Here is an 18705-nt window from a genome sequence, read left to right as displayed (position 1 = left end):
CCCTGTACTAGCACTTTGTCTTTCAATAATGAATTCACACCTGGGCTTATATAGGAATTCATGCCACAGACAAAGAATGCCAACTGGTTTTTATTTGGCTCTCAGAATACTATATCTTCTGAGAAAACAGATTAGTCACTGTTTTTAATATTTATAAGCTTATTAAAACCAGCAACGATCAATGAAATCATCTCTGTTTAACAACTCTAGGCTCATGGTTAACTAAATTGCTCTTTTTTCAGAGTAAACCCAGGATAGAGTTGCCACACCCTCTACCAATGGGACAACTGTTTGAATAAAAAACAGTTCTGGTTATCACATACATTTGCCCCTGTGTAAGCAAAGTAAAGTTAATGGCTAATATGATATGCAAACAGTTTATTTATCTCTACATAAGATAATCTAAAGTTTGTCCATCACAGGAACATTCCAAGATAGGCAGGATGGAGCTTGGAGGTTCTTCTACTAACAACCTGAGTTGCAAAAGTTTGTCAAGCTGTCCTTTAAACAGACTTGATTTTAGCCTTGAGAAACTACTACTTTATAACCATTACTCTTTATTACCATGTCATCATGGCCTAATGTCCTTTTTTTTTTTTACTTATGCTGCGATATCTGAATCTTAAGCATAAAAAACAAAATTGGAGAAAGATTGAGAGCATTCAGATAATTCAAGCAAATAAACCATTTACTTGATCTACATGAATATTTCAAGATAATTGTCTTAAGCTTCTATTCATGTTGGAGAGCACTCAATAAATACTTAGTTGACCCCTTACCAAGTAAGATATGTTGACACCGAACCCAACGAAATGGATTTTTGAATACACTGGCTATATTTACAAACTGACATTTTCAAGCTAGCTAGAATGCTTCATGTGGTGAAGGTTAAAACAAAGCACCTATCAGAAGTGGTTGCTTTATCATAATTTCTTTCGTTCAAATTTTGGAGTAATGTTATTCATCACACTTCAGAAGGGCATAAAATGATTATATACAAGTTGTTTCTGAGCCAAGGGCAAGAATATGTTGCAGAGTCTCAGACTTACCTCTTATGAGATCAAATTCCCATTTTATCTCCTTTCCTGAAGTAGAGAGAATTGAAAAACACAACATGAATTACCTATCATGTGCATATATGCTTAAGCGCACGTGTATCTGCGGTTCACTAACGCACCAAGGTTATGCTACTAATGTGGCATGAAAGAGCCTGCTTTGTGTACCATGATGCCTCACACAGGGGCACAGGCTGTTCCGCCTACCCCTTCACGCATCTGGGCTCCAGATGCTGCTGAGTTCCCGAGGCTTTCAGCCTTGACCCTTCCGGAACCCTGCTTCATGTCTCAAACCTTGTCGCTCCTCCACATGAAGACAGTCCTTGATTCCAGTGCTGCTTCTGCCAGCCAATGGAAAAGACTAATTGCCACTAACAAGTACTATTAATTTTCTACCGCCCCCTTTATGTCAAATCAAATACTTGCGTCTTGTTCTGAAGACAGCCCTTTAATCTAAAAAAAAAAAAAAAAAAAGACTTCAAGGGTAGGAATTCTAGATATATGGAAAAAAAAAGTTGGAAAGAGAACTTGAGGAATAGAGTAATGCTCATGATCTGGACCAATAAGGACCAAGTCTCTCTCTCTCCTTTTTTTTTTTTTTTTGACTGTGCTAGGTCTTTGTTGCTACACATGGGCTTTCTCTAGACCCTGCGAGCGAGACTACTCTATAGTAGTAGCCACGCTACTCTAAAGTGTGGCACATGGGCTTAGTTGCCCCAAATCATGCGGAATCTTCCCGGACCAGGAATTGCACCCATGTCCCTTGCATTGGCAGACAGATTCTTAACCACTGGATTACCAGGGAAGTCCAGACCAACAGTCTCTTTGACCTTAGGAAGGTTTGTCCGATCTGTAGAGATGATGATACTGAGCTTGGCTCTCTGACAGAGGCTGAAGCAATATGGAATGCACTTTCTCTGAAACGAGGCACTTCCATTAGGTAAGGCTGTGTTTGTGAATCTTACAGAGGGTGCCTATTTTTCCCACTCAGTCTTTCTGTGTCATGGACTCTTCTCAGCCTGCAAGTATGCTCACATACTCTCCACCATGCTAAAACTCTCTCTTTCCCTTATATCTATCCCTTCTCAAGCTCCCTTGATAATCCTCTGTGTATCTCTTTAGTCCAGGCAGATCAACCCCACTCTCTGAGTTTCCCCACTACACCACTATTTGTAAGTCCCCTAAGGCAGCAATCAACTTCCTAAGAGCCAAAGCTACTGGCTATTCTTAGTGAGTTGTGGGGTCTATTCTCCTATATAGACGAAATCAGGTTAAAATTAACTCCAAAAGATACCTAAAGATGGCTGTGGATTTGCATTTGCACGTAGCAGCCTTTGAGATTGTCCAGTAGCCATACAAGATGTAAGTCACCAGCACAGAGTTCCCCTGACCAAAGCACTAAACTCATGACAATTGTCCAAATTTACGATGTCCCTCGTGGCTCATCTTGTAAGAATTCGCCTGCAATGTGGGAGACCTGGGTTTGATCCCTGGGTTGGGAAGATCCCCTGGAGAAGGGAAAGGCTACCCACTCCAGTATTCTGGCCTGGAGAATTCCATGGACTGTATAGTCCATGGGGTCGCAAAGAGTCAGACACGACTGAGCGACTTTCACTCACTCACTCACTTGGTCACTTTTTCACACTACTATAGACCTCAGCTATGATTAATGATAGCCTTGTGATCTCAGGGTTCTAAAAAGATCTTCTGGAGCTAAAACCCCAGAAGCATTTCAGTCTGGTAATAAATTGCTAAGAATAGCTTTGACTAGCTTGTTTTTGTGCAAGCTCTTGAATTTGTTCCAGATTCTTGATTCTGCAGCTGTTAGTCAACAGGTGAAAATGGATTCCGTAAGAAGAGCTACTATTTGAAGATTCTGAAATATTGTGACTCACAGATTTAAAAACAAACAAACAAACTGGCAGTACAGATTTTAATTCCAACCTTTAGCAATGAGCTTCACAATAAAACATAAATAAACAAATCAGACATTTTCACAGCAGTTTCCGGACTGACTGACATGTATGGCCAGAGAAGGCATATCCCCTGACAGAAAATTCTCCACCGTCCACCTGATATGAGGTCAAATGAAATAGGAACAGTCTCACCATACTGAGAAAATAGTACAGGTGACATGTGACACCATATCAGGGAAACAAACTTTCAGTTCTAACATTAATATTTATACCTCCTCTATACTTTTGTAAAATTTAGATGAAATGTTGCCCTATATCATAAAACTGTGATTTGCTATGGATAAAAACAAAACAAAACAAAATAAACTGATTTATGGCAAAACTAGGGTTTCAGAATCAAGAAGTCTAGCCCTGACCAGTTAGGAGAGTTTTTGAAAAGTTCCTAAACCTTCCCATGTTTCAGTGTTTTCCATACAAATCTGGAAAATAACATTTTTCCATGAAATTCCACACTTCTCAATACCATGAAGTATAAGCTAAGAATATTTCACCAAAAACTTAATTATTGGGGCAATAATTACACTAGGGAGGGAAAAAATTGAGCATCCCTCAGAGTAAGTGTTTTGATTCTAAACTTTGCTCACCAATTTCAGCTGGGATCATCAACCTTTTTAGTGTCACAGGCCCAGGAACTATGATAGGTGGGGCCACGAGTAATCAGATAAGACTTCCCTGGACATACATTCACAAATGCAATAAATACTCCCCAAAGTGACCAAATACGTCCATTTTGGGGGTGACAGTTTCTCTCCTTAACCATCCAGTTTCTCTCTCTCACCAAAGAACAGGGTCTCCACGTGTATCTTGGTGTGAGGCCCTCACAAGGGGCCTCTTCGGAGGGGATACCACTCATATCATAGATACTTTAATTATTAAAGATATTTTAAAAATGTATTATAACTGTTGGCTCCAAAGATGGGCTTGTTTTATATTAATGATAATGATTTTTGGCCAAATAAATTATTTTTAAAAGTTATTCTTTAGTTTACAAAAGAGAAATGAAGCTTGTAATCAAATGATCTTGTTGACCTAACATCTAAAATCAACTGAACTTTGAAGTAAAGAACTGCTGCTCTCATTGATGAATTGATTGGGAAGTATCTTAAAATTAGAGTAGACATCTACTGAAATTAGCACACCGGCCAACTTTGAGTTTTTTGATACTGTAGCTCTTATCGTCTCCTTTTTATATACTGTACTGAACGGTTTGGTTGAATCATCTCATTTAAATCTACAAGTAATTTCTGTGCACACATCTGCCATCCTAACTCACAAACATGACACAGACAAAGCAGCTATTGTAGAATATTACATTATATTAATTATCATGTTATTAGATATTAATATATAATGTTGCATAAAATAAACTATTTTCTAGTAATTTCTTATTTGTTATGGAAATTTCATTAGTATAGTGATTAACTTCCTAAAATGTAATGCTTTTTTGTCTACATTCTCCCTTCAAAATACTGAAGTTTATTCAGAAGAGCAATTTGACAGATACATTGATGAAAATGTTTGCAGCCCTTCAGAAAAAGTTAACTTTGTCACCATCAATCATCAGTGGAGAACCTAAGTTCTCAAAATTACAGTTTGCCAAAACTGTCTACAACACCACAAAAAAGATGGCCAAATCTTCCAGAGGCCATTTCTATAGGCTAGGAAACAAGAAATTTACAGCTAGTAAACAATGAAACTATGATAAAGAACTTAATTTCCATGAAATCGAGGCACATAATTATTACATAATAAATTATTCCATCATGACTTGAAATTCCTTACTGTGACTTAAAATCTGAACTTTCAATTATTTCATATTCCATCTATAATGGCTGTTATCACAAAATAATAACATATACTCATTTAATAGTTTCACTTAAAGAGCTCCATTTTCTGATGGGCAAGGGGATTGACTGTGGCCAGGGTCAACCCGTCTTTACTTGAACAAGCCCCTGCTTCCAAGGCAACATCCGTCTTTTACAAGTGGTTTACCCAGCCGCACAGGAAAGCAGCATGCTCTACAAACGAAGATTGGTGCCTCTGCGACCGCTCTAATGTGGACGTTTCAATACACTGCTATTGTAAGTTCATTACTGGAAATAGGGGTCTTCTTTTAACCGCAGCAAATAGATGTCCCTGTCTAGGATAGCTTGAATCTCAAGTCGCTGAAACTGACCTGACAGATGGGTTGAAACAAGAGGAACCGAAGACAATAAAACAATGAAATGGCAATCAGAGAGATCAGAGCAGGAGGGGAGTTCTTAGGTGTCTGTGTCTCTCCAAACACTCCGCTCTGTCCACACAACTTCGGCTCAACAGGTGCTGCGTTAAGTCAGAGTCTGATCAATTTCTGAATGAGCCGGGGAGACGCGGGGGGGCAGGGAGGGGGGCACCCTAATGAGTTTGTCACTGGATTTGGGGGGCACAGCAAAGGTTGGTGGAGAAGGAAATGGCAAACCACTCCAGTATTCTTGCCTCGAGTATCCCCTAGACAGAGGAGCCTGGTGGGCTGCCGTCTATGGAGTCGCAGAGTCGGACACGACTGAAGCGACTTAGCAGCAGCAGCGAAGGTGGGACGTTCCCAACACGCGACCGTTGCAGGCGCCGCTCGGGCGGGGCGGGCGTTTGGGACCCGGGACCCCAGACCCCAGCGCGCATCTTTCTCCTTCCCACCTCCACCGCTGCGCGCGCCCCCACTGCCCCTCGCGCGGTCCCCTCCACCCCGTTGCCAAGCAACGAGATGCCTGGGCTAGCAGCAACCGAGCAGAATGCCTGGGAGGAGGGAAGGCAGTTGGGAAGAGGCCTTGAGTAGCAGAAATGAGCCCGGGTAAGAGCCAGGCTGGGGTGGAACTGGCCTTTGAGGGGGCGCCCTGGGAGGTGGACGGGTACTGGAGAGCGCCGCCTCCCCGACCCCGGCCCCTTTACTCCCAGAGCGAGTCCGGTCTGGGGTGCGGATCTGCAGGACCAGCCGCGCACCTCCGCCGGCCAGGAGGAAGGCATCCCGGCGCCCGCCCAGCCTCCGGCCCAGCGCGCCCTCCGGTGGCCGCTCAGCGCGCCCGCGCCCGCATCCCCAGGCCTCGTCACCCTCCTCCCCAGGCCTCGTTTCCCTCTTCCCGGCAAAGCCAAAAGGCTGAAGCCCAGTGCTGTTTTATTACAGAAAAGCGTCCTGAGGAAGAGGATGAGGTTGACTGCGTCCTCCTTTCAGCATCCAAGATCCTAAATTCTTCTGAGGGAGTAAAGGAAAATGGTAGCAGTGAAACAGGTAAAAAAAAAAAAAAAAAAAAAACGGCCAAGCTCGGCCCGCAGTGATGCTTCTGCCTTTTTACTGTAGCAAAACTACAATAAATGACGTAGCAACCAGTACGCCGCCTAAATCCCCTGGCCCAGCTGATGCACTTCCGGTAACTGTTCGGCTGGTACTAAGAGTAACTAACACAGAACATTTCCTTTGGGCCACGTGCGGTCCTGAGCACTTAAATGGATCAACTTAATCTTCACAACAACCTTATGAAGTAGGTACGACTGTTATATTACAGGTGAGGAAACTGAGGCACAGAGAGGTTAACTAACTCCCCAAGGTCACACAGCAAGTGATAGAGCCAGCATTCAGCAGGGTAGCTGCAAATGTCCAGGCCTTAACACACCTGCTACACTATACTGCTTCTCTGAATATCAAATAAGAAATTGCTGATTTGTCTGGACAATCACTAAAAAGATAGCAATTCTTTCCAAAAGAACTGCTTTTATAGTAAATATCTGTGGACTACTGGAAGGGTGTATACACTATAGGGAGGGTGTTTGAAATAATTAAAGAGCCGCAGTTTTCAAGCTCCATATAAACCATGAATAAGATGTGCGGGGGTGGGGGAGCATCTAAGCACTCTGAAGTTGGAGTCTGGCTTCCTCCAGAGAGGCTGCAGGAGGCTCCAGGGCTCTCAGAGGGGCCTGGTGTTCATGAGAGATGTCAGGAGAGGTGCAGAGTGCTGGGGGCGGGAGGCTGTCTCTAAACTAATGGGCCACGTTCAGATCTACAGCTGTCCCTAAGCCACACAGGACACGTGGGCCATCTCCACGCAGAGGGGCTGGGAGAAGTAACCGGAGATCTGAGGTCAGGACAGGTTTGTCCACCTTCAGAAACCAGGGACCTTCACAAAGGCTTTGTTAAGGGCTCTGAAAACAGGGCTGGCACAGCCACACCCCTGCAGACAAAGACAGCGGGTTGCCCGTGACCACCAGGATAAGCCATACCTCAGTGGCCCCCATGGGGACAGTGGGCTGACCTGCCCCTTCTCTGCTCTTCTAAGCACAACCCATCTTCTGGGGGGAGGCCAGGCAGGCACCCCTGTGCAATGTGTGGGTGGGTGGGGGTGGTTCCCGAAGTCCTAACCCAGGGAGAAGTCCTCACAGATGGTTTAGACAGTTCCACACCGCAGGGAGCGCGTTTAAGGTCAGAAGAGACTGAGGGCCTTGAATTTGGCAAGACTGTGTTCTCCAACGTGAGCGAGATGTAAGGCTGTGTAGGAAAATGCCAGCATTCACAGAAAATGACGTTACATACAAAATAGCACATAGGCTTGGCTGAGAGAGCCTGTCTTTCTTGCTAGAGCATGGTGGGTATAAGGGCAGGGGCTCAATCAGTGAGAGATATTCCAAGTCAGGCGTGATGAAGGATGGCAGGGATCTTCTGCCTACAGCTAAAGACGAAACTCGGATGTGTGACCCTGTGCCCCACCCTCTTTCTGTTCTCTTAGCTACATTTCATCATCACCACGAGATCTGTTCTTTGGGTACTGACCAACAGAACATTAACGTGATTTGCATAAATAACACCGAATTACAATGCTCTGCAATAGTTCTCAGGTCTCTGATTTTAAGTAGTTAATATATGAAGTGGTGGAGTATATGGAATGTCAGAGGTGGGTGGGGAGTGAGCAATTTTATTTCAAACAGGATGGGAGGAGACTTCATTAGCAGATGACATCTGGGCAAAGGCCTGAAGGAGCTCAACGAGTTGTCAGTGCAGATTTCTGGGGAAAGAACATTCCGGAAAGAGAGGAGAACAGATGCAGGGGCCCTGAGGTGGGAGGAGGCCTGGTATGTTTGAGGAATAGCTAGTGATGGGGGCAGAATGAGCGAGGAGGAGGAGGATGGCAGGAGGGTTCAGAGAGGAAACTGGGCTTTGCAGTTCCATGTACGATGAGAGGGCTTGATCTGAGCAAACCAGGAAGCAGTGGAGAACTGGAGCAATCATCCCTGCTCTCCATCTCAATTAGAAATTTTAAATTTATCAAACCATCATCATATTGATAACATCCTTGCTGCTGCAGTAATATTAGTAACATTTTCTTGAGTACTTACTGTATGCCATGCACTGTGTAAGGCTTTGCCTAGAAACTAGACACTATCCCTCACAGCAAGCTTCTGGCGAAGTCAGGCTTCCAGCCCAGGCAGCCTGGCTGCAGAGCTCCCGGGACAGTGCCTTGTGCAGGGACATACCCTCCCCCGTGCCCTACATTTCCCCCAAAGGAGTTACTCCTGTCCTACACACTCTATCCTCTGTGCCCCTCACTAGAAGGGGAGCTTCACATGGGCAGAGATGTTGCATGTTTTGTTCAACTGTAAGATCGCCAGCACCTTAGACAGTACTTGATAGATACAAGGTGTTCAAAAACAGTTGTTGCATGAATGAATGAAGGTTTGGATGGAGCAGCTCACAAGGCTTCAGAAAACAATTCCTTCTAGGAGTGAATAGGAATTGCCACACCAAAAATCAGTGTTTGAACCTGAGAATTAAAAAGCTTCAATTACGGAGTATCTAACATCATATATAGAATTATTACCACATCGCATTTTAAAAATTCAATTGCTCTCCCTGCTCCGTTAGCTACAGCTATGTCCTTAAAACTTTCTCTATACATTGAATGGGCTGCCCTGGTGGCTCAGTGGTAAAGAATCCACCTGCCAACGCAGGAGACTTGGGTTTGATTCCTTGGTGGGAAAGATGCGCTGGAGAAGGAAACAGCAACCCACTGCAGTTTCTTGCCTCTGAAGTCCTATGGGCAAATCTGGTGGGCTATAGTCCAAGGGGTCAGACATAACTTAGCGACTAAACAACAAAAATATGTCTACTATGACATAAGCTCCTTTAGAATTTAGAATAAATTCCCCATATCTTTACCTAAATTGTCTCAAAAGGCATCCTGTTGCAAACCATCTTGTTTTTAAATTCTGACATTTAAATATGAAACAGCTAGAGAATTTAAGTTGAATCTAATCTGAATAATATTTCTTTCAATCTGAATAGAGATTAGGCCTCTTCAGGACTGGCACCACATCCTCTACTTAGTCTAAATATTTCCCAATATTGTACGTTTAGCAAGGACTTAATAAACCATGATGTGTGATTCTGTTCCCTCTCCTGTGCTTCATAACTTCTCTCCAATTCTAGAATCACAAAATCCTATGTGGTTCTTTAAGTATTGATGAATTTTAAAATCATCTTCCCATTGGGAGTAAGGAGCAGCCAGTGTCTCTGAAACTCATAAGAAAAATAAAAAGTTCTTTTGATAGCTTTTTAAAATAAATGACTCTGTCTGCCTAGCCTGTATCTTCATTGAATCATCAGAACTTTGCTGGAGAAAAACACTGACTTCTGAGTCATACTGTGGATCTCAATGCTATTTGGAAAAGTTACTTTATTTCCCCAGAAAACACTTTATCAAGCCCCCTCCAAGATAACTATTTCACTTTTCTTGTTTCATGAAATCTCCAGCACCTCTCACCACTACCTCTCAATGGGCAACATGATCTCATACTGTATGAAAAAATTAGAAGCAGTCAGACCCAAACACCCTGACCCTCAACCTTAAATTCTGCTAAGCTACCTGGCTGTGTCCCACATTCTCTGCTGCCCCCACTTCCATGGAAGGACTATCCCTGCTCCATCACAGGCCATTTCTTCCAGATCATATCTCTCCTGGAATTCTGTAGTTCTTAACTTTGGCCTCATTCTCCAGAATTATTCTTCTTCTCCATTTCCACTACATGGTTTCCATAGCAAGCAGGTAGATTAGACTCTCTCAAGTTAAAAAATTTCTTGGACCTTCATATCCCTTCCCCCAAATGCCTGCGCCCACCCAGGCACCTTATCCACTGCCACAGTAAAGCCAGAAAATGCTGCCTATATATATATCCAGTGCCACAAACCTCCACCTTCCACAGGAGAATGAGACGGAGGGAGGGAGGTCCATGTAGAAGCCGTCTAGAAAGTCCATGCTCTTTCCTTAAGATCTTCATTCACTTCATCTCTTAACCAAGTCTTTGGATTTCTTTTTGCCCCACATTTCTTACTCCATCTTAGCAAAAGGAGTCCTTATATTCAGCCGTAAGCTTGCAAGTCCTAACAAGACAAAGGAAATCTGCGCAGAAAAGGGAGACTGTTGCTGCGGGTGCAGGAAGAGATAAAATTGTGAATAGGAAATTCATTAAGAATAAAGCTAAAGCGTGGGAATATTTACAGCAATAATATCTTATCTTCAGGTTTAAATAGTTTTGTGAGAATTATAGTTACAGAACAAAGTATGAACGTCATGAAACATGAAAATATCACTATCAAACATCATGACAACTGGGGAGGAAGGACGAGGCCAATTTTCTCATCATTTACCCCCTTTTTGGGCACAGATGGAGTGAATCACACTGAATATTCACATCAGAAATGTATGTTATCTGCAGGCGGCTTCTTTACCTGCTGAGCCATCAGGGAAGCCCCACTTAAAACATAAAATTTCCAATCTCTTAATCTATTTCATGACCCATTTCCAATATTTTATTAGAGGGCTCTCATAAGAAATAATCTCTCATGTAAAGAGTAAAAATCTGAATACTAGCAATAAATTTGACTATCTGCAGTTTTATCAAATAAAGTCTAATATTATTATTTAAAAGTAGAATGTATAATATGATCTCATTGATTGAAAGTCATTTGTTTTCTTCCACATATGTATCTAGACAGCTGACTAAAGGGTAGGTACCTAAAGTTTTGTTGTTGTTGTTGTTGTTTATCAGTCGCTAAGTCATGTCTGACTCTTTGTGACCCCATGGACTGCAGAACACCAGCCTTCCCTGTCCTTCACTGCCTCCTGGAGTTTGCTCAAACTCATGTCCATTGAGTCAGTGATGCTATCTAACCATCTCATCCTCTGTCACCCCCTTCTCTTCCTGCCATCATTCTTTCCCAGCATCAGGGTCTTTTCCAATGAGTCAGCTCTTTGCATCACATGGCCAAAGTATTGGAGCTTCAGCTTTAGCATCGGTCCTTCCAATGAATATTCAGGGTTGATTTCCTTTAGGATGGACTGGTTTGAGCTCCTTGCTGTCCAAGGGACTCTCAAAAGTCTTCTCCAGCACCACCAATTGAAAGCATCAGTTTTTCAGTGCTCAGTCCTCTTTATGGTCCAACTCTTTCACTCGTACATGACTACTGGGAAAACCATACATAGGTTTGACTATACGGACCTTTGTCAGCAAAGTGATGCCTCTGCTTTTAATACGCTGTTTAGGTATGTCATAGCTTTCCTTCCAAGGAGCAAGCATCTTTTATTCTGGATGGTGAGATTCTAGGTGATATATTCGGAGAAGGCAATGGCAACCCACTCCAGTACTCTTGCCTGGAAAATCCCATGGATGGAGGAGCCTGGTAGGCTGCTGTCCATGGGGTCCCTAAGAGTCGGGCACGACTGAGTGACTTCACTTTCACTTTTCACTTTCATGCATTGGAGAAGGAAATGGCAACCCACTCCAGTATTCTTGCCTGGAGAATCCCAGGGACAGAGGAGCCTAGTGGGCTGCCGTCTATGGGGTTGTACAGAGTCGGACATGACTGAAGCAACTTAGCAGCAGCAGGTGATATATTCTTTTTTCATTTGCATTTTGATCTATTAATATTTGAGTTCATCAGAAGAGGTTATTTAATTTATTTATTTTAAAATTTTATTTATTTATTTTAATTGAAGGCTAATTACTTAACAATATTGTAGTGGTTATTTTAGAGTTTGAAAAACTTTGGGATGCCTTACAGGACTGGTCCAGACCTTAACTTGAGTGCCTTTTCTCCTCTCTGAGATGAACATTTCTGACTACCATTTCACTCCCAGTAAGATGCAAAGCTGAGCAGTAACCAGATGGACTCATTGTCCATCCCTGCCCTGTGATGAAGGTGGGATTCTTCAGTTGGCCAAATGACTCCAGGTTGTGAACCAAAGCTGCTCTCTCAGTGATAAGGGCCAGATTGGGACAGGATGGGAGGGAAGAGGCTTTGCAACCAGTTTCTATAACATCTGGCAGACTTCCATTCCAAAGGAGCTATGCTGAACTCTTTAGAAACCTTCTCTTAAACATCAGAAATTGCCAGCCTAGGGGGGACATTCTAATGTAACTTTCATTTCATTCAGGACATGTTTCTAAAATTTTTTAAATAAAATTTTTGCATATGTCATGAAATTTGAAAACATTATATAGTGTCTCTGGCAGATCTATGATCTGTTTTTTAGGAAAGAACACATGAATCTTTATAGCACTTTGCTTAAGAACATGATAAGACCTATGTTCTATTAATCCAAACTGTTTTCCAGATTAAGGAAGAAAAACATCACATGGCTGTTTCATAGACACTGAGACCTACATAGTACTTTGCGAAGGGTCTCCCATCATATGAGAACTGTTCATTTTTATACCAAAAAATATATAGTTTATATCCCTGAAACAAACAAAGATATCTAAGTTTCAGAGTAGTCTAAGTTTGGTGTTACAAGTTAATGATTTATTATAAAAGTAAAACCACTGTTACAACCTCAAGTAGGTGGAGTATTTTAAGTCAGATGAAAATTATTTCTTAACTCGTTATATAGGTAGCACTGGGTTTTTCCTAATGTGAGTATCAATTGTCTCATTATCTCTTTGCCTCACCATCCAAAAAGCTAAAAGATTGCTTTCCATTAACATTGTTTAAAAATAACAAGAATTAAATCACATCATTTTTCAATTTTACTTTTTAGAACACGGCTGTGTATCAGAATCAGAAAATCAAATCCAGCCACAATCAGCATTGAAAGTGAGTATATTTCATTTTCTCAGAAAACCTATGTAAAGTCTTTTCTTTCTTAGAAAACTTGAGAGTGAGCAAGAATGATTAAGAATGTAACCCAGCCACCTGACTCTCCATATGATCCCTGTAATAGACAACTTTGAGGGATATCTTTTTAAAATTCTAACAAAGTGTGCATTCATGCGTGCTAAGTCGTTTCAGTCATGTCCGACTCTGTGCGACCCCACGGACTGTAGCCTGACAGGCTCTTCTGTCCATGGGATTCTCCAGGCAAGAATACCAGAGTGGGTTGTCATACCCTTCTCCAGGGGATCTTCCTGACCCAGGTCTCCTGCATTGCAGGCAGATTCTTTACCATCTGGGCCACTAGGGAATCCCATAACAAAGTGTATGTTCACCTACAGATGTTCAATTGCATCCCTGTATAACTTTGTTATAGGCCCTTCAGCAACAACTGGAATCGTTTCAGGCTCTCCGAATACAGACTCTGCAAAATGTTAGCATGGTATGTTTCTTTTAATTTACATAGAAAATATCCAAACTGAGGACACCATCATACATGTCTAAGCTGACAACCCCTAACCACTTGATTACTTGAAACTAAGTGTGATAAAATAGAGCTGCAATCTATTCTAGACCCCAAATTTGGAGGAAACTACATTCTGTTATACCTGTATTTTTTTTTTAACAAAAAGTATGTTTAAACTGCTCCCTATATACAGTCTACAAATAGGGACTCTCGTCATAATTGATAGAAAATATAACTCAAAGTAAGGGGAAAGTGCACTTTGTTAGCTCTGGTAATGAAAACCCCAGGGATGGTGCACTTGCTGCTGCTGCTGCTGAGTCGCTTCAGTCGTGTCCGACTCTGGGCGACCCCATAGACGGCAGCCCCCATCCCTGGGATTCTCCAGGCAAGAACACTGGAGTGGGTTGCCATTTCCTTCTCTAATGCATGAAAGTGAAAAGTGAAAGTGAAGTCGCTCAGTCGTGTCCAACTCTTTGTGACCCCATGGACCACAGCCTACCAGGCTCCTCTGTCCATGGGATTTTCCAGGCAAGAGTACTGGAGTGGGGTGCCATTGCCTTCTTCTCCGCATAGTGCACTTGGGGACATCTTTATCCATATGACCAGGACTATATCATCTGAGAACCAGCCTCCCTCCTTATCATGGTTCTGCTTTTGACAGTATCGGATTCTCAGACTCTAGGTGGTAGCAAAAGGGTTGCTAAAAGTTCTGGCCTTTATCTTTCCAGACTCTAGTTAGAGAAGAGACTGTGCTTTTCTCTCTTAGCACTTTGTCCTGATTCTGATGGCCCCACATGTATTCTTGAAAGCAGTCCCTGTTCAGAGGGAGGCAACGCTCTAACTGGTCACATGCTCACCCCTTGGAGCTGGAGGTGGGCTCTCTACCATTGCCAAAGGCACAGGGACTTTATCCAGAAGAAACAAGGGGTAGTGTTAAGAGGACAGGGTGTGGACACTGGGGATACAAAACTCAAAACTTCCAACTAGAGGGTTGTAAACCCTCTATAAACTTCATCCTGATATTCCTGTACTAGAAGCAAGTGCAGGGAAATGGGAAGAGAAGATAAAATCCTCCTGAGGCTGACACAACAGATTCCACTCTGATGACAGAGATCAAGGATCTCTGATTTATTCAACAACATAAAAAGCAAACATCTAAAGTTATTTTAATTCAGAAGATTTTACTTTCCTCAGTTAAGTCTTTCTGATTTTGTAATCACATAGTAAAGGCATACTTTTCTTAAAGATTCCTTCAGTGATAGAGATTATAATAAGTTTAACTTATTTATATTTTATATGATGGCCAATAATTTTTATGTATAGGAAATTTAAAGATATCTTTTAATTATAATATCTATTATTCTTGTGCATTCGTAAGTTTATAAGGTCTGATATTCTTGTCTTTTAAAGGTACAGTCTGAAATCAGTGAAATATTGAACAAAAGTATTATTGAAGTAGAAAACCCACAATTTAACCCAGAAAAAAATCTAGTATTCAGCACACACAGTGAAACGGCTTTGGTATGTTCTTCAACATAAAATCATTTCTACATTTCGGTACTTCAGAAATGTTACAACCTTTGATCTTCATCTTTACGTTCTCCCCTTCTTCACAGGATGATTGGATTGTCAGAGGTGAAAATAAGGAAACTCCTGTCCTGAAAACCCTGAAAGATGTATGTTTACCTCCTCCATACTTCTACAGTTTTCTTGTTTCTCTTAGAAGAGCAAATGAGGGGCATTTGACTTAGTCCAGATATCTAAAGAGTCCCAAGTAAACGGAAATGCAAGGCAGCTTTTATGGCCTTTCTGTCCACTTATGAGTTCTCCTACTTTTAGGATTGACTTAGACCTAGAGTGAATTCTCTAGAACAGCTCCAAACCAGAGTCACTGTGTCTCCACTTATTAGAACTCACATTTCCAGAACAGTCACAGCCCTAGATACACTTGAAACTAGGAAGACAGGCTAAGGTTGACGTACAGAAGGAATGAAAATTTTCATTTTCTTTAAACTTCCCTTCGAACTATGGCTGCTCTCTTCCCCATCAATGTATGATGGTCTCTTGAGAAATGCTAGATTTCTATTTCTGAAATTGAGGGATTGACCCTGCTATCTCACTACTTGAGAAAATAAGTATAATTTCTAAGCAACCTGTGAAGACCAGAGTTACAGACCTCAAAATAAAGGTAGATTTTCCTGCAGAAAATGAATCATACTTGTTAGGCTTCTCTGCTGAAGAAATGGATAAAATGTTCATTCTGGTTGTAAAAATATATCCTCCCCAAATATTGTCTTAATTTGTTGGTCATGTAGCAAATGATAGTACATTTACAGTGTGATTTTTATTTTTACTAGCCTGTAGAGAATCAAGAAGAAACCCTTTCTACGGAGAAAATTCACCATTTTGAGGATTCCAGGACTCTTCATTCAGCAGAAGAAAAATTCAGTAGTGACAGTATTGACAGTCTTCCTCAAAGTATAGATGTTCCATGCCAGATACATTTCAAGGACATATTAGCTCTGAGAACTTCAACAGATAATTCAGCTTCAGAAAATTCTGACAGGTTGAAGGATTATAATAACTTTTATAATTTTCTACCTAATGCACCTCAAAATGGGATGTCTCAAGCTGAGACATTAATTCTGGATAAGTCCAGAATGACAATGCCTTTTGTCAAGAATGCATTTTGTGAAAATTTAGATGATATTTGCCATTCCATCAAACAAATGAAGGAAGAGCTTCAAAAGTCACATAATAGGGAACTGGCACTTACAAACGAACTGCAGACTTTAAAAGCTGTTCCAAGGCATGGGAATTATGACCTGCCCCCGGTTCACAAGGAAAAAAACAATTTCATTAAGGAAGAAAATATTGAAAGTAACTTAAGTGAAGATATAAAATCAAAGAGAATTTTGGAATTAGAGGCATTAGTAAACAAATTGCTTCCACTTAGGGAAACTGTGTCAAAATTCCATGTGAATTTTTGTAGGAAATGTAAAAAATTATCTCGGAGCGAAATACACAGGGGAAAAAGGAATGAGAAAAACAATAAAGAAATTCCTATCACTGACAAGAATATTGGAGATTTAAAACTCCATTCCAGAGTCCCGAGACATACATTGGCATTCTTTGACCCAACAAAATATGAAATGAAAGACAAAGAAAAACAACCATTTACAGTAAAACGAGGATCAATAATATTTGAAAATGAGAAAACATCCAAAGCCAATTCTGTTACTGAGCAATGTGTAGCAAAAATTCAGTACTTACAGAATTATTTGAAAGAATCTACGCAAATACAGAAAAAAGTAATGAAACTAGAGAATGAAAACCTAACCCTTAAAACAAAAATTAAACCTCTTGTCTTTACCACACAATCTCTGATACAGAAAATTGAAATGTATGAAAAGCAACTTAAGACATTGGTTGAAGAAAAGAATACTCTCCAGTCCAAGTTAACTAAAACAGAAGAAGATGGCAAAGAATGTCTTAAAGAATTGAAAAAAATAGTTAGCAACTATAATGTTCTCCAAGGACAAAACAAAACCCTCGAGGAAAAAAACAGTCAACTTTCTTTGGAGAATCAACAAATAATAGAAGCATTAGATCAACTGAAAAGCAAGGAACACAAAACTCAAAGTGATATGGCCATTGTCAATAATGAAAACAAACGATTGAGCATAGAAATGGAATCAATGAAAACAAATATTCTATTGATACAAGAGGAAAAAGAAATGTTAGAGAAAAAAACACATCAGCTTCTAAAGGAAAAAGGTGCACTGGAAAATGAACTGAAAGAAACCCGCCTAGAGACAGCACAGCTGAAAGAGAAAGAAAGACTGGCAAAAATCGAACAAGAGACACTTCTTCAAATAGTAGAAACAGTTAAGAATGAAAAGCTTCATCTTGAAACCACCTTACAAGAATCTACTGCTGCAAGAGAGATGATGGCAAGAGAAATTGAGGATATTCAAACATACCAGTCTACCGCAGAAGAGAATTTTCTGCAAGAGATAAAAAATGCAAAGTCAGAAGCAAGTATTTATAAGAATAGTTTGTCAGAAATGGGCAATGAATGTGAACTGTTATCAAAAATGGTAATGGAAATTAAGACCGATAATCAGCTTCTAAAAGAAGAACTAAAAAAAAATAGTCAAGAAAGTATAAAATTTGAAAATAGCATCAGTAGACTTGAGGAAGACAAAATACTCCTAGAAAACTATGTAAGAAGTATAGAGAATGAAAGGGACACCTTGGAATTTGAGATGCGGAATCTTCAAAGAGAATATTCAAATCTAAGTGAAAAAATCTGCAGTCACCATGTTGACCTCTCAAAAATGGGTCACGTTTCAAGGAAAGATAAATTCCATTTTGACATCTATGATATTTATGAAGACACCTCTAGTCCTGGGAATAGGCCTTTAGCCCTTGGTTTGAAAGGTATGTGTATCTTGGTGGATTCATAGAAATGTATTTAAGATTTCTTTTGTTTATCAGGCATTAGCCAGAGGACAGTAATAAGAAGGCAAACATTATTTTTGTAAGATTTGTATCCAATTCATTACACAGTTGAATTACTTAGAGATTTTGGTCCTTTGATGAGATGTGTTATTTATACTACTTCTATATATTGTATATGGCTAAAGCAACTTTGGTAGCAAGCAGGAAATTTTGTTAATTATTATTTTTCCACAGTACACTTAGCAGTCCCATCTTTTCAAAAATTCTCCTTTTTTTCCCCCCAGGAACTCCAAGTAAACTGTATCAACTGCTTCCATCCAAGACATGTAAATAAATTTCTGAAAACAATATTTCAAAATCTTTCATCTGGGTACTTTTTTCAACAAAAAGCTTTAAATTTACCTCCACATATGATCACAATTACCTTATAATTGATTGGGCTAATTTTTTAATTAGAAATTGGAATTAGGTATATATTCTCATGCTGTCAAGAACTATAAACACCTTGAAACTTTATCCAGTTTGTAAGCTAATAATGTGTTATAGCCTGACGCAGTGTTGTGAGTTCCAGTGGAA

General features: G+C 40.7%; 1 protein-coding gene across 1 annotated transcript; it reads left to right on the top strand.

Moving 5' to 3' along the window:
- Positions 1-5773: 5773 nt before the first annotated feature.
- On the top strand, positions 5774-18477 carry CCDC110 (coiled-coil domain containing 110). Its single transcript, XM_060407060.1, has 7 exons — positions 5774-5858; positions 6189-6293; positions 13087-13142; positions 13576-13641; positions 15076-15186; positions 15282-15341; positions 16023-18477. Exons 1-7 carry the CDS (start codon positions 5849-5851, stop codon positions 18132-18134), a joined length of 2520 nt encoding a protein of 839 aa, XP_060263043.1. The 5' UTR covers positions 5774-5848; the 3' UTR covers positions 18135-18477.
- The last annotated feature ends 228 nt before the right edge of the window (positions 18478-18705 follow it).

This window comes from Ovis aries, chromosome 26 (genome assembly GCF_016772045.2).
Source record: "Ovis aries strain OAR_USU_Benz2616 breed Rambouillet chromosome 26, ARS-UI_Ramb_v3.0, whole genome shotgun sequence".
Classification (NCBI taxonomy): Eukaryota; Metazoa; Chordata; class Mammalia; order Artiodactyla; family Bovidae; genus Ovis; species Ovis aries.
Note: the sequence above shows the minus strand (reverse complement) of the source record. Positions and strands in the feature narration are given on the sequence as shown.